This window comes from Corvus brachyrhynchos, unplaced genomic scaffold (genome assembly GCF_000691975.1).
Source record: "Corvus brachyrhynchos isolate BGI_N302 unplaced genomic scaffold, ASM69197v1 scaffold42, whole genome shotgun sequence".
Classification (NCBI taxonomy): Eukaryota; Metazoa; Chordata; class Aves; order Passeriformes; family Corvidae; genus Corvus; species Corvus brachyrhynchos.
This window is the reverse complement of record NW_008237242.1, coordinates 136,558-153,639: the sequence shown is the minus strand read 5'-3', so window position 1 is coordinate 153,639 and position 17,082 is coordinate 136,558. Positions and strand designations below refer to the sequence as shown.

Here is a 17,082-nt window from a genome sequence, read left to right as displayed (position 1 = left end):
GAATGAAAAGCATAGTCAGAAACAGCCACTGGGTCAGGATCATATGCAAAAGCTCCTCTTGTGCTTTTGTTTCCTAATTGCTTTTGGAAGGATTTTTCGGACTGGGCTGACGCAGTTGTGTGTGTGAATTTCCTGGCAAATAAGAAAGGTGACTGTGTCCAAAAAACATTTAAGAGTGTGAATTCACAGCCTTTCCATGTCTAATCAAGGAGCGTAAACCATTAGCCACATGTTCCCCATTTCCATCACATTTTTTCACACTTAAACAAAAACATGCCAAAGGAAAGGTGCTACATTTTTTAATGCCCCCAAATAGGAACCACAGGAGTCCATTAAATGCTGTGGTCATTTCCAGCATACAAATCAATTTTCCTTGTGGTAGTGAAGTGGTGAATAATGCCTGGTTTGTTTAAAGGAGCATGACTGATTTTGGATGAAGGATCCTGTCACTTTGGCATTTTTAGTTTTATTTATTGCATGCAACTGTATAAAACCTGGTACTGGTCTCCGTGCCAGGCTCACTAGTGGAAAAGCTGAAGGGACCACATAACTTCTGGTGCAGCAAAGAGGTTCTACTTCTGCAAGGCATTTGCTGGACTCCTGAAAAATAATTTTGAATAACATGGCAGAGAAGGATTTCATCAGTTGGCATCTACTGGCTTTATTTTTTCTTCCATTTTGCCTGTGTCAAGATGAATACATGGAGGTGAGCAGAAGATCTTATAAACCCGTGGCCAAAATATTGCAAAGTCACCACCAGACTGGTCACAAAGGTTCCAGAAGCAGGGAAATATTGAAACAGCGGAATCAACTAATAGAGTGGACTGTTGTTAATAGCACATCTACAGACCATAAAGTCCTGAGACCAGAGGTAGATGATGTAGAACTGACTACCTCAGATAGAGTCCAGGTACTCTGAATTAATCTTATAAAGATATCTTTAAAGCTAATGAGATATTTTATTTTTTTGCTAACATTATTAGTGGTATATTTATGAAATAATTTTATTAAAGCTGTGTATTGGTCTGTATCCTGCTGGGTTGCTTTATAGGATCTTTTAATGAGCTGGTAGAACCAGCAGTGGTTGGGGACACTGATTTCAATATAGGCAGCAGTGCTTTTTTCTGTTGAAAGTGGGAACCCGTGAAATTCTGAAATACAGTGTCTTAATTATCCCAAGGTATTAATTATTGAATGTACCAAGGTTTTAGATATTGCTAACTCATTTGGATGTGAAAGAAAATTACAGAATTTCTAGAGGTATTTGGAGAGGTTCAATTAGCAGAGAATAATTTTACTTGAAAATGATGTCTTTAAAGTATATCTCTTGAGCTTGAGACAAACATAATGAAATTCTGAATGTTCAAAAATTTTATTCTAAGGAGTAGCTTGAAAAAAATATTTACTAGTGTAATGAGTAGATTTAATAATATAAATCAACTGAGAGTTTAAGAAGAAAAAAGGCTCACAATGAAACTCTAAATCATCTGCAGTATCTGCATTTTAAACTGGGAATCTTTTTATGCCTTTCATGGCACTTTACAGTCATTAGTTTATAAAACCAGGAAAATGGCATAATAGATAATACACAAAACACTGCAGTCCAAATTTGAAAGAAAAAAATCTGAAGGGCAGAAGATGAAGTTTTTTCTAGCACTAGGCAAAACAAAATTCCACTCGAAGAGGTTTTTCTGACCGATGTGTTTTGGTAACAGCAGGAACATGAGTGCTTTGTTCATGCAGCTGATACAAATGTTTCAGTCCTGTATAATTCACCTTTTATCATCTGGGGTTTTAAAATTTTTTCAGATCAAAATTTGATATTTTGAATTGCCAAAATCAAGGACATGCACATAAATGTCGAATAATAAGCTGTGTCGTGATAAGCAGAGAAAAGATTTGATTTTAATCTTATTCTGGTCTTGAAGAACTGAAACACATCCAAGTATGGGAATAGGTTTAATACACCACTGTATTCCCTGTATTAAAACTTCACAGTGCTTTGCATTTTGTATTTCTCAGGCAGGAGTTAAATGTTCCTCCAGTGCACTCAGCAAAACAGATATTTAACTGTAGGCATGTTAAACTGTGTTAGCAGAATATAAACTGTGTAAAACATAAGGTATACAGTCCAAAGAGCCCGCTAGTGTGTGCAGACCTCTTTACTACAGGGAGAATTCTGCAGCTGTGTACTGCAAACCAGGGACAAAAGATTCCCTTTTAACCCTATACAATTTCAGATAATGCAGGATTTAATGTAAAACTACAACTTTTTAGGGCTCAAACTCTCCCTCACAGAAAGTGTCACTATGTTTGGGCTGCATGTGTCTCTCATCAGAGAGTTTAATGCAACTTGTCTGGAACTGCCTGCTGAGGGAACTGGTTGTGACATTAAAAATGAGCCCAGCGAGTCTGAGTACAGCTGATGGCAGTCATTTACCTGCCAGCCCATCTCCAAGAAGCAATCTTTTCTGGGGAAATGATGTGATTTTTGGCTTACTAAAATGAAATGGAGCACTAGCAGATGCATGACAGGGATAATCAATCACAGAGTGGCTTACACAATACGTATTTTCCACTTCCAGACTCCAGGAATTTTTAGGCATAGGAAGAACAAAGGTGGCACTGACATGTTTTAATTCATGTCAAATCTCTCTCTTCCCCTTGAGCTATATGGAAACTGTTCAATTCCTATGTTCCTACTTTCTTGATTGTTTTAGGTAGAATAACTTTATCCAGCTAAAGAGAGGCTAAAGAGAAGAATTTCACTCTCTTGCTGAAGTGTTTTAAAGTGTTTAAAGAGTCCATTCCCTGTTGTAGGACAGAGATGATAGCATTTGTCTTTGTTATTGTCTTTGCTGCACTGGGTGCAAGGCCAGTTTCCACACTTCTTCCAACTCATGTAAAATATAATGTATATTTCTCAAGAACAAGAACTCCTAGTGACTAGGGACAGCTATGACAGACCATTTTTCCGTTTCAGGTTGCTCTTTGAAAATCTTTAAATATCGCTACCCAAGCAGTGCTTTATCCTGCATTTTGGCAACTTTTGTTTGTTTCTTTGCTTAGAGAAAGGGCATGGAGGGCCTTAGTGCCCACAGAGACTGACTATTTCACATTCAGAACAGAAGCCAAGAATGGTGGAGGTACATCACCTGTCTTCTGCGTTGTCTTAGACAATAAAACAGAAACTCATAAAATTAATTGGGAAGTCAGAAAGGGCTGGGTCTCCAATTATGACTCGTTCACAGCTTTAAATTAAGGGAATTTTATAGACCATCTGTTGCCTAGATGATTCTCCTATATACTAAATCATGGGAAATTCAGCAAACAGCCTCAGAAATACTTCCAGCTTTCTATCAGTATTAGGATATCAATGTGTCAGATGCATTTCACAAGCTCCTAAATCACATTCATGTTCTGGCAGCAAAGCCAAAGATTCGCTGACACAATTTATGCACAAATGGCTGCAAAGGATGCCTTTGGCAAGTAGACTGCAACTAATCTCTATGTCACGTTTGAGTGTAATTTTAATATAGGAACACATTTTTCCTTTAAATGTACTCTTCATGAAGTTCTCTGCTTTTAAATATTAAAAAGAAAATCCTAAATATTCATCATCCTTGGCAGCTGACCATGAACAATTTTTTTTCTCCTAGTGAAAAAATCAGTAAAGATAGTAAGTTAATTATTTAAGACCTGCATAAGTAGCTATTTTGAAGTCAGTGGAACTGTTGCATACAACCAGACTGGCAGGACTTGACTTATTTCACACCTAAGAACCTGATTAGCTTTTTTAGAGGTAATAGCACTTGGTTATGACCAACACTTGTATCTATTTTATGATAAAATAGCTGGTTCTCTAATACAGTTCGGGATTTCAATGCATTGTGTGAAAAAGGCGAATCACATTTGCACAGAGAGTCTCACATGCAGTCCACTTCATTGGATTCATGTATTTCCTCAGTTACAATCCACCATTCTACGTCTTTGGATATTTTTAGGCAGATATGACTTACTTGCTCTTGGCAGGTGTGTATTTAGTTTACTTTCCCATTTAACGTGAATATGAAGCACTATCTAAAAAAAGGTGGAGATTTTAATCTCAATGCAACAATCAATGTTATTATTTTAGGGGGTGCAAAATGCTTGCACAATTCCAGTCCTCTTGTACTTGGCTCCCTTTCAAGGACTGAAAATGAGCTGAAAGCAGGGCTGCTTCTTCTCTCATATTAGGAAAATTATAAAAAATGTATTGGGTGATTGTCAGTTATGTCCTTCCTAACAACTCGAAGAGACAAAACAGCCAGAAAAATACAAACAGGTTCTCCAGGAAGAGATAGTTCAAGAGGCAGAACTTACTTTTCTCATTAAGTATAGACCTTGTCTGGAATTAAGCTTAAAAGAATAGCCTTGACAAAACCCCATAAATATGAAGCCCTTCTGCCCATTGGCAAGTCTTAACTTTTGCATAACTCTTTGAATATGAAGGATATTTGTTTAGCAGTAAAGTTGGCCTTTATTCCCATGGTAACTCCACCATCACTGGCTCCAGCTGGACAGGGCGTGCGTCTCATTGGAAGAGTTGAAGCATTGTGGTGGTGACATGAAATGAATTTTCTGTATCTGTAAGTTCCTAAGCCTCCTGAAATGAATGAATTCTGGGGGTGTGCTTGGTATTGTCCAAAACATAGGCAGAAAGTTTCAGATGACATCACTGATGACACTGAGGGCAGCAATACAGCACATCTATGTGTTCATTTGACAGCTCCCATCCTGCCAGAGGCTCATTTTCTGCCACTAAACCAGTAAGTCTGCATCAGGCAAGTAATTTGACAATGATAAGGATGAGGGAAAAGAAGGGGAAGGAAGATGAATAGTAGAATGAAGTAGAAGTAGTAGTTGGACTGGTGTAATTATCCCTCTCCAGATTTTAGGAACTGCAGGTTTGCATCTCAAGATATTAGGAAAGAATTGTAGGGGAAAAGAAACAAGAGGTACAAATGAGGAAGTAGAGGAATAAAACAAAACACTGGACCTTGGCCTCAGCGGACCTACTGGAAGATCTATGATAACTAAGTCATGAAATCCAGTCAAAATTGAATGAGTCTCCATTAGTACAAATACAATAATATGGAAAAGAAAACCACTTAAACAAAACCATTATTAAACTGATTACTACAGTAGCTGAGCTGTACATAATAAACGCATTATTTTATTAATGCTGCTATATTAGTCAGCATATAGTTACACATTCACCACTAAAAATGATCAAAAGCCCCTAACAACCTTGTCTTGTGGTAAGTTCAAAGTTTTGTCTTTTGTCTTGGCACTTCTTTAGGTTCTCCCAAGTTTAGTAGCCTGTAAATACACAGGTCTGGGATCATGAAGAGGAATATGATGCACAGACTTTTTTAATATCTTCTTTGGGTGGTCCAACACAGTTTTATTTATGTTTAGTGGAGGATAGTTCGTTGCTGAAAGTCAAATCTAGTCTCTTGTGTCCTACCACTTGTTGTATATAGGCATGTTTGTCATCAAAGGTCAGTTCAAATGTGGGATCAGGATGTGAATCTAATTGAAATAGTCATCTAAATTTCATTATTTGGTATTAATTTATTTTCAAAGCCCTCATTATTTAACACGACAAGTTGTTTTTTTAATATTTGTATAGCTCTTTGAACGCTTTGAGAGCTATTCCTTTAAATCTTCCAAAAATAACATCTTCAGGGACAACCCAGCTATGTGAGAATTTCATGCCAGATAAGAACTGTTTTGAAAACTTACCAAGTATATAAACAGAAACATATAATGAAGACCCTGTAACCGACATGCATAAGATTGATGTCCTCCATGAATGAGCTACTTAAAGCTTATTTTTGTGCACTTAGCCCCCCCAGCCTGGACCACAGAATCCAGACTGCAGTTCCTGCTGCCGAGGTGACTTTGGAGTTCGACTCTACCAAGGGCCCCCAGGACCTCCCGGGCCCCCTGGGATGCCAGGTAAAGATGAAGTTAAATTCACTTCTTCTTCAGTCTAATTTCAGGCCATAAATTACAGGTTATTCTATGAAATACCAGAGAATGGTCCAAACATCAGTATTTGGGGACAGATTCAGGAACAAGTTTTTCTATAATTTCAGAGAAGACAGATATTTTCAGTTATATTTTAAGGTATTTTCCATTGAAAACCTATTTGTTATTAAATTCAGCTTTCACAATTCATACTGAAAGTAATCTTATTACCCCCCTAGGGAAAATTGGTCTCTCTTAAAGCAGCATGCAGTTCCCATGAAATTTGGAAGAACTTGTTCCCTGGAGCTGATTATTGTGATCACCTTTGTAGCTGTGTTACTGTGCACTGTATTCAAGGGCTTTTCTTCATCTAGCATACTGATAGCCAATATTTTACAGAAACACAGATGCTTCTGTTCTCTCATGTAAATTCCTTCACTTCCTTCTTTCATCTTGTCTTCGATAATAAAAAATAATTTTCTTTTTTTTTTTTTACATTAAAAATGTGCACAGAAGAACAGTTTACACAAGAAAACTGTATACTCTGATCTGATAATTTATATGGAAATAGAAGAGCCTAGAGAAGGGAAAATGTTGGTTGCATGCTGGTGTAATTTTGTTACAGCAGCTATCTTCAGGGATTTGGAAATTACCATTCCTAAAGCAGAGGTACAACATAAATGAACAGGTCACTGAAAGACAGACTTGCCTCCTTTTCAAAAGCTTACATTTTCTGTTATCACAATAAAAATGCAATTCAGTGATCCATTAGTTATTAATAAAGTGTTGGCTTCCTAGAAACAGGATACAATCTTATACTAGACCCATATTTTCAAGGCTGCAGTGGATATACCAGCACGTGGCCTAGTCCCAGCTTTCCCTTCCCTCATATGTCTGAGTCCCACTTTCTGTCACGGCAGGATACCACAAACATACATCTGGCAGCAACCTTCTGCACCCTGGGATTCCTGTCTCCTTCATTTGCTAGATTTCATGTTGTTGTGCCTGTAAGGGGAATAACAGCAGTTGTTTTCCCCCTTGATTGAATCAAATGTTGCTTGGAGACCTCTGTTTTGAACCGGTAGAGCAGCTCTGGCTTCACATAAAGAATGATTCTTATTAAGAGCTGCAGATTCCTCTATCTAAACAAAAATGTGTATAATTTCTTTCACCATTTGTCTTCCTCATTTGAAGTGCGTTTTTTTTTTCTTAATAGAAAAACTCTGAAGGATCACTTCATCATCAGATTTGATCTCAAACAACACTATTCTTCTTGTAAATTTGTAACCAGAGAGAATAATCAAAGAACAAGCAGAGTGTCAAAGTACCTAATTTCAATTCAGGTAGAATTAGAACAATGATGACATTTATTAATCCCCTGAGCCGAAAGATCAGGCTTTTGCTGTAGGAGGCATAATAATTGTTCAGTGATTCTAGCCAAATTTAAAATCCTGTCAGCTGCATAGACATTTGCTCAGTAATTTAGTCAGTAAACACCAGGAAGTAAGTAATACTGCAGATGTATATTTTATAATGAGTCTTTTTACTCATTTACTCATACAAAGCCATCTCAGAAAAGTTTGATTATAAAAATTTTGTCTCTCTTTAAATCTAGCACTATGCAATCAAACAACCCCTTTAAGCTAACCAGCACCCTGAGAATGCACACTGTCCTGTTTTTAGCACAGATTTTAGCAACTTTAACGATACAGCCATTCATGATTTGTGTGGATGTGTTCTAAAGATAGAAAAATCTTACTCAAAATTATGTTAGTCTCTCATGATTGACTTAAATTACCAGGAAATTAGTTTTTATACTAAAGGAAAAGCAAAAGTGCTTCTGCAGGCTACCTGGTATGTGTCAATAGAAAGTGACTTTTGCTTTCCTTGAGCCTTGTGTCTGCTGAGGTCTTCTTGCACATCTCCCCTACAAAGCAATTACTTGAGACATCACCAGTTTATACAGCAACACCAAAACAACATGAGGGTAAACTCCTAAAATCAGTGTCCTTCTGGAAACTTGTTCACCAAAACCTTCACCTTCAGCTTGACCACACAGCAGTTTCTTATCCATCACAGCTCAACCTGGGGTTTATGGCACCGAAGACTACATGTGTTGCAAACTGTGGAAGAGGACCCTGTCACACTTATCTGTTAAAATGTGTTAAATTCTTTAAATAAAACAGAAAGCTTTGTTTCCCTTCAGGAAATCATGGAAACAATGGAAATAATGGAGCAACTGGCCAGGAAGGAGCCAAAGGTGAGAAAGGAGACAAAGGAGATATGGGACCAAGAGGAGAGCGTGGACATCATGGGCCCAAAGGCGAGAAAGGTTACCCTGGGATTCCCCCAGAGCTGCAGGTACAACATCTCTGGCTCATATTGGCTGCTGCAAATCTCAGATTATGGTTTTCTTCACTGTAAACCAGCACCTTATTACTGTAAGATACTTAAGAAGCAAATCCTCCTGTAAATTAATACTGTAAAAGGCATATACAGCCCTTGTCCTGACTGAAAAATGTGCTTTGCCAGATCTTTCTGGAAAATAAAAGCTTTATTCAGAATCCAGCTGAGAAATAGGCAGGAAGAAGCATATATGCTTTCCTTTGAGGGCAAAATGCCAGTGTCTGGGTTATTAAAGGAGAATAGCAGGGACTATCATTTTCCTACCAAGACGTATCACATAAATAATTGCACTTCCCACAGCATATGAAAACAGTAAAGGAGTCATGTTTCTCAGGGCAGCCAGGCTGAAGCACATATATCCAGCTTCTCAAAGTATGGGCTCAAAATTTCTGAGTGCAGATAGAGTCCTTCAGTTTCGAAAAATACCCCTCAGTAGTTATCTGTATATTTATATGTCTAGATACTTTAAATATGTTTGGGGCCATGTAGATTCTGCCTATGAATGAAAAACTCAAAAGCCAGATGAGCATTAAAACCCGGGTTCAAGCCTGAGCTGTCAAGCTCAACTGTCGTGTTGGCACAATCTCACAGCTTTTGCATTAGAGCTTCTTCAAATCCCAGAATTCCGGCAGATGGCAGAGAGCTTGTGTATGCATATATATATATATATATATATATACACACACACACATACACACAGATACATATATTCGTATATATGCACATATATAATATATGCATGTAGAAATATATACAATTACACTAATGGTATAGGTGAATATCTTATAAACATACATTTAATTACATTCAACAGATGTCATTTTGCAATTTGGAAATGAACTACCACTATTTTTTTTCTTACAAAAACATAATGGTAGTAATGTAATTAAAACCAAGTAATGAGAGGATGAATAATAAAAGGTCATATTGTAATACCTTTTTCCAAGTAAAATTCCATCATTTCTTTAAACAGACATGTTTAAAAATGCTTACAGTATAACATATTATTTCTTAACACCACACTTAAGAATTTTAAAGTCAGTGGGGGTATAGAAGAAAACACTTTTGAATACAATACTGTTTTAAGTACAGGATTATTTTGAAAAACTTCATGTATCCATGTTGACCTGCTACTTCATAACAAAACCTAGAGAGAAAGGACATACTTTTCTGCTCTTCTGATCAGCCTACAAAAAGGAGCTCAGGGTCAAAGAGTCTGTGAGACGGAATCTAGACAAAAGCAATAAATTCCATCAATCTGCAACTGCAGCTGCTTTCCTTTAACATATGATGAACTTTGATGTGATCCTGGCTGAGAAGCAAGACATTAACAATTTGCCGTCATAGAAAATGCATCCATGCAGGGGTAAGGAAAATCAGCCCAAGCTTTCAGATCACATCTGGAGCTCCTTAAATTTCTGAACAGATGGCTAACGATTTCCTTTGTTGGATCCAGACTTGCATTTGACTGTCTGTTTTGGTTTTGTTCTGGTTTGGATGTGAAATCAAAAGGAGTTTGGGCTGGTTTTTTATTTTTTAAATACCAGCATAGCAGGAATCTCACAAAAAAATGTCATTTTTGTGATGGGCAGTAACAGCTGCAGTTGAACACTTGTCATTTAAGAAGTTGAGATGGAAATAAAAAGCCAATTCTCTATGTGACCTTCTGACAACAAGGTGCAGCAATTCTGATGCTACCTCATTTAGTGACATAATGAGGGAGCAATGACAGACTTACAGAAAAGGTCAGTCCTTTCCCTGACCAGGCCAGCTGTCAGTGTCATTTCCTGGTATCTTGCTGAGGGTAATTTAAGTTGTCCAGTGTGGGATATTTTGCACTGCTTCCCATGAAACATTTCTATGGCAAGAAGTGAAACATGAAGTTGAAGCAGTTTTCGTTTTCTTATTTTCCCCTCTTGGTCTCCACCACCCTCTGTTTTCAAGACTGAGGGTAACTGATAAGAGAGAAAAAGCATTGAATATTGAGTCCCAGCTGCTGCACTTCCAGAGGGAAAGTGCTTTAAAAGTGCTTTATATATCTCTAAAGTAGTTAGCAAGAAACACTAATCTGCATGGATTTTACTGAGCATTATTTATTTTCACACATTCAGTTAAAAGCAATATCCAGTATAAATGCATTGGGGAATACATAAAAACTATATAAAACCCTTTTGTCAGAAACACCATCCATTTCAATACCATGTTGCTGTTGCATCATTCTAGCAAGACTTAAAAGTAAATAAAATCTGAAATTAAGGTTCTAAACAGCAAACACTTGACCATACGCTTACTTTACAGTCATGAATAGTCCAATTGAATATGAGAACCCTAGTCTTCTTCCAGTTTCATTCAATGGAAGTTTTGTTAACTGGAGTTTATTGACCTTGGAGCAAGCCCTAGAAGAACATCTGTCAGGAAAATAAACAGACTGCAAATACAGGAAGAAATCTGTACCTGATTGCTCTACACATGTGCTTTTCATGAACAACTGCCTGAATAAGAACTGGATTTTTGCAGGTCGCATTCATGGCTTCGATGGCTACTCACTTCAGCAACCAGAATAGTGGGATCATCTTCAGTAGCGTTGAAACCAACGTTGGGAATTTTTTTGATGTCATGACCGGGAGATTTGGTGCTCCAGTGAATGGTGAGCATTTGCAAAACAAAATAATTCAATTCTTGGAGCCATAGGGAAAAATGTTGTCAGTAAGGATGAGACACTACTTAACTGCCTTTACACTCATTCTGCATAGCTCTTGTTACCTACTTTCCAGAAAAGTGAATTAAAAAAACCGAGCAAGCCAAGAGAGGTCTTGCCAGCCAGTAAGACTAGTGCTGACACAAAGGCAGGAGAAAGAGGCATGGCCAGGGCTGGGGAGGGAGCAGGACTGTCTGCTTTGCTGTGACTCCTAGCCATTCAGCCACTGCGATGACAGAACCACAGCCTTCATGTTGTAGTAGCAGCAGCAGCAGCTTCCCAGTTGCCTCCTCCACCTCTTGCCTCTTGTCAGTCTCTTCATTCCCATCTTCCCCCAAAGCAGTTCAGCTGTGAGCTGACCTGCAACAGCTGTGTGGTGGAAGTGAAGCATTACAGTTCATGGGTTATTTTTCAGCTGCATCAATCTCCCCTCTTATGCAGCTGTGGTGCAGGAAGAACAACCCCTGCTATATGCAGAATTAAAATTAATCAGATTTTGGAACACTATAAGCAGAAGCAAAATATCTGCTGACAACTGGAAGGCAGTTTTGTCCGCAGCTGTTATGTTTTCTAAGCAAGAAGCACAAATCTGCAGCATGATTACTTCTCTCTATGAAACAAACAAGTTGTATTTTATAACTTTTTCAGGGGTGTATTTCTTCACCTTCAATATGATGAAACATGAAGATGTGGAGGAAGTGTACGTGTACTTGATGCATAATGGTAATACAGTCTTCAGCTTATATAGGTAAGTAAAGGGCCAGGCCATTTTAATGCAAAAAACATTTCTATGGATGTGATAGCTTGCTCATATTTCAAGAAACATACAACTGTTCCATTTTTTTGAAGAAACTCTCTAGGGTAAAATAATGAACAAGGAAAACTATTTTATTTTGCCATCCTCAGCTTGCATATTAGGACCACACACACCACAGATCCCAGACTTAAAATTCAGCCTTGATCACAATTTCCTCAAAGTCCGGGGAAAGGAGTTAGCACTGCAAGTCACAGTTGGAGTTCAGTGGTATCATGTTGTCATTCTGCTAAAATGTATCTTCATCCTCATTTGGTTTGCCAGAGAAAGGAAATAATGAAGTGTTCAGTGACTAGTTACAGTCTTGTTAACATGAGGGCAGAGCAATTTACTTTAAAGTTGGAAAGTGTTTATACTGCAGTAGTAAGGATGAGTAAGAAGCAAAGGTCTTCCATTTACTGGCTTTTTTATCATTAGCACACCACCAGAGGCTGCTTCATCCCCAACAGAACTTTTCTGCAAAAGAAGTGCTTCATTTCTCTTCCCCCTGAAGCATTGATTTTAGAAAAGGCAAGAAGTGGAAGAAAGGGGACCAACACTCAGGCAAAGCCAGGAGGTTAGCCCTCATCAAATGTATCCATGTTCCAATGAAAGGCTCAGGACGGAGCAAGCTGCCTGTCTCTGCTCGTTGCCTATGCTGGCAGCACAGGGGCTCAACTCATGTCAGCCTCCTGGCCTGGAGGCTTTTAAAATTGGCTGGGATGAATTCAAGTGAAAAAAAGCATCACAGGAAATCTGTAGTGTTGTGATCAGTGGGCAGAGTTTCATTTTAAATGAAAAAATTGCTCCTGTGTCCTGGAAAAAAATAAGTTACAATTCCAGAACTTCAGAAAGGAATAAAAGAAGGCACTTAGGTGAGGTTCAAAATTTGACTAGGAGATCAAATGCAGAAAGTTGTCAAAATTTCCTTATAAAGCTGAAAAAATGTTGGCAAGCCTTTCAAGAAAATTTTTCTCAGGATAACAATGTACTTGTTGGATTTTTTTTTTAAGTTATTTGCTTGATCATTGTTGACAAACAAAAATTTGACTTGTTAAAATATTCATCCTTAGCTATGAATCCAAAGGGAAAGCAGATACTTCAGGAAATAGTGCAGTCCTAAAACTCGCCAAGGGAGATGAAGTTTGGCTGCGAATGGGAAATGGAGCCCTCCATGGGGACCATCAACGCTTCTCCACCTTTGCTGGGTTTCTTCTTTTTGAAACCAAGTAAAAAAAAAAAAAAAAAGGAAACAACCCAATGGATATTTATCTGAAGAAAAATCTTTTTTGGAACTGGTATTTTTCACTGGACTGTGAAATAACATTACAACATTGGAGGATGAAGAAGCTTTGTTTTGATGCAATGTGTTGCTACTTGTGTGTCAGAGATCAGCTGAATACATTGGGCAGCTGACACAGATTCACAGATGACACACAGATGTCATCTGGGTTGCACCTATTGAATCATTAAATGTTGCTATTCCTCTCTTCCCCAAAAGTGAATGAAAAAAAAGGAAAAGGAGTTTAAAGAATTTAAAGAGCAGTTTACATAAATTCAATTTCATCTCTAAATATACGCTAATTAAGTACATGTCAGGAACTGAACAATTGTTTCAAAATTTCCTAATAACTTATTCAGTTCTCGTTACATGTTCATTTAAGTTTGCACCATGGAAACAGGCCTGAATGTATTATAAGCAGGCTCAGGTGAGACCAGATCTAAAGGAAGAAGTTTGTATTGGATTGGAATGAACTCAAATAGAAGAAAAAAATGTGAAAATACAGATGTCAAGGATTCAGGTTTATTGCATTCCCATCTCAAACCTCTGAAGACGTATCTGGTGTCATTTTTCACAGATTTTTAGTATATATTTATGCTTACTCTCTCTCTCTTAGAAGAAGAGTGTTAGTAATTCTTGCCTTAGTAGCAGCTTGAAGCTAAGGTAATTTAGTTTGCAGTGTGAAGGGGATCAGGCAGGGGAACTGTAATGTTTCCTCCTAGCCTTAGAATTTTTAAAACCTGATGTAACTAAATGCAGGGTGTCAAAGCAGAGGCATATATGCTAGAGAAATCAGGATATGCCAACAGCACAGAGATACACAAACTTTGTGGTGTTTGGAGCTCCTTCAGAAGGATGTACCTTATAATATTGCATATTTACTTAACAGTGAAGTTGTTGAAACAGTTTTCCTAGCAGCCTTCCAAGAATCAGTATTTCAGGAAAAGACATGGCAAAGCAGCAGCAGCTAAGCCAGTTCAGTATTTAACTGGTGAAAGCAAATGCTGGCTGGCTCAGAAGCTCTGGTCCCAATACACTGGGCCACTCTTCAGCATTCATATTTGTCACTGGCTTTTCAAAATTTGGGTACCTGAAATTCTGTCTTGCTATTTTCCTCTGAATAAGCATCAAAGTCAATACTGAAGTTTGAATGTATCTTATTCTGGCTCTCCATACGTAAGTTAATGAAATATAAATTCTTTTTTAACAGACATTACATTTTAATCAGACATTACCTGCCATTAATGTACAAGAAGGTGGGGTTAGGAAAACATTTGTTTGAAATTCTTTTATACTGGATGCAGGTATCAGTAGCACAACAATAGAGCAAATGAATCAAAATTTGCCCTACAAATTTGTATGTCCTTGTACACGTTCCTAGTGTATGTAACCACATCTTATGAAGAAAAATGCATGTTGATACTTGATGATTATGACTTGTGATTTTTTAGTTTTATGCATCAACCACTGAAAATGTTAGCTTTAATGAAATGTTGTTGGATGAGTTTTTATCATTTCTTTATGAACTTAGGTCAGGTTTGCGCCATGCAGGTTTTTAAAACCTGAGACCATGTTATTTTGTTAAGCTTACTTTGTAAAACATACATTTATCCAATAAAGATTAATGGTTACAAAACCATACTGGTTTGTTCATATCCATATTTACCAAGGACATTACCATTTTGAGATAATGGAGGGATGTTATTTTTAATATGCTTTTCCTAAGCATTCATTTTGCTACTGAATGGGAGAAAGCCAGTATTAAGGGTTAAAATATATTTATTTTACACGTGCATACACATATATACACACATATATACATAAAATTTAAATCTGTAAGGTTTCCTTTGGGGACTTACTTTTCCTTTGTGACATGGCTGTTTTAAGCCATTTTGGTCAGAATAACGCACTTAGAAACTGTAAGACATACACTAATTTTAAGCTCCTTATTATCTTATGATCTACTGTAATGGTCATAATATAACAGAAGGTCATGTTTTGTGTTGTCTTCACGAGTTCTGTGCAACTTGGCCTGCTAAGAGGGAAAAGTGACTAAGAATTACCACAAAAGCTTCTGACAAACAAAGAGCAGTCTGGTCTCAGTTCCAAGGTTAAAGCTAAACAGTTTTTTACATAAAGGTTAAAACTTCCTGGGTTTTGAATGAAATCTCTGCAGTCTTTTCTCTGCAAAATTATTGCATGCAATCTCTGCTGATTGAGTGTCATAATACTTTACAAATAAATAGTTAACTTACATACTAATTTCTTTCAAAGGAAAAAGGAAGATCCTTCAAAATACAGCAGCTGATGTGAATATGTGTGTGTATGTGTTCTTGTTCTTAAAAATTAACAAGCTTTATATTCAGTAAGTCATGTGGAAGATATGATTTTTTTCCTCAGAAATGTTCATGAAGATTAGTCATCTTTCCATTGCTGCTGATAATTGAAAGCCTCTGGCTTAGCAGATGCTCAAGACAAAATGTCTTCTGTCACAGACTTTCATCCTCTGTTATAAAATACATGCTGTTTTGTAATTTGTGTTACAATGGAGAAACCTTCTGAAAACTGCAAAGCTGTAATTTGGAGTATACTTAATGGCTTCTTGTCTTTGCTAAAATGAGCCTGTATCTCTCCCATTCCCTGAGCTCCTAGATTTAACCAAAACTTGGCAAGACCTGCAAGCCCCTGCCTGCCATAAGAGCTGTGGTTTGGTAGGTGATATTCTGCCTCTGTGGTAGGCACTGGCATCCTGGCAAGAGAAAATGCTTCTTTACACAGAGCCAAGTTGAGCTCTGCTCTCTCTGAAACACCACTCCCAAATCCTGGTCCTCCCTTCCCCCAGAGTTCCAGGGACTGCTGTCCTTGCCTGGGACATCCTTGCAGGGCAGCAGCTCTCATCTCCAGCCACGTCATGAGCATTAATTGCTGCATTTTGCAAAACAGGGCTGTGTGCAACTTGAGAGGTGCTGGGTGCATCCCCTTGCCGGGGGTAAAACACAACATCTGTGCAAGAAAAACATGAACTAGAATGAAACCAAATTGTGGGAAAATGTTATAGGTCTGGGTCCCAGTTTCTCTAGTGGTATTTAAAGAAAGGAGAAAGAAGTTTAATTAGAAATCTGTGAGAAAAGAAAGAAGTATATGGTTTTACTTTCAGACATTAGTCCATGGCCTGATTGACTTGATTCTGAAGAAGTAGTTTAGACTGACAACAGTTTGCAGTCTCAGCCTCACTGAAAAGCCTGTGAGCCAATGGGAAATCATTAAATAAAGCAGTATTTTTCTAAAGAGAAAACAAGGAACAAACTTCCCACTCAGATCTTTCACCTTCCTCTCTTTCACTGAATTTCCTACGTTACAACCTGCTGTCTTCTGAAGCAGTTTTTAATAAAAGTGGCTTTGAATTAAAACATTTTTTGCCTCCTTAGTTCAGATTACTAAAATGATTCTTTTGAGCTCAGAATAAAAGAAAAAAAAATCACACAAGGACAAAACATGCAGGGAGCCGTTGAGTGGTCTGTGAAAATACCTAAGTTCTTAATTTTGGTGAGTAAGTAGCAAAGTTTCTCTATTGTGCAGTTAGTTCTGCTTCAACAACCAAAGAAAATACAACCTGGGTGATCAGTTCTGATCTAAAAATCTGAGGCAACAAAAGGCTGGCATGCTCAGTGTCGGGGTCCCTCCCCCCTGCCATGTAGCCCTGGGAGAGGGGCCCTGGGGGGGAGACATGGGATTTCCCTGCCCCTGGTCAGCCTCGTTCCCCATTGGTTGTTTTGTGTTCCCCTGCATGGGGAAGGACCCTCAGGTCTCCCATGATTGAACAGTTCCTCAGCAGAGCCCCGGCCATGTGGCTGGAGAAATAAACATCTCTCTGAAATGTTGCTGCCT

General features: G+C 38.0%; 1 protein-coding gene across 2 annotated transcripts; it reads left to right on the top strand.

The window, feature by feature from the left end:
* Nucleotides 1–398: 398 nt before the first annotated feature.
* On the top strand, nt 399–15,456 carry C1QTNF3 (C1q and tumor necrosis factor related protein 3). Of its 2 annotated transcripts, none has more exons than XM_008630595.2 (6): nt 399–910; nt 5,892–6,003; nt 8,222–8,376; nt 10,939–11,068; nt 11,768–11,867; nt 12,986–15,456. In XM_008630595.2, exons 1-6 carry the CDS (start codon nt 623–625, stop codon nt 13,143–13,145), a joined length of 945 nt encoding a protein of 314 aa, XP_008628817.1. In that variant the 5' UTR covers nt 399–622; the 3' UTR covers nt 13,146–15,456. The 2 variants fall into 2 exon arrangements, with proteins under 2 accessions (XP_008628817.1, XP_008628818.1); XM_008630596.2 differs by having other exon boundaries at nt 408–706.
* The last annotated feature ends 1,626 nt before the right edge of the window (nt 15,457–17,082 follow it).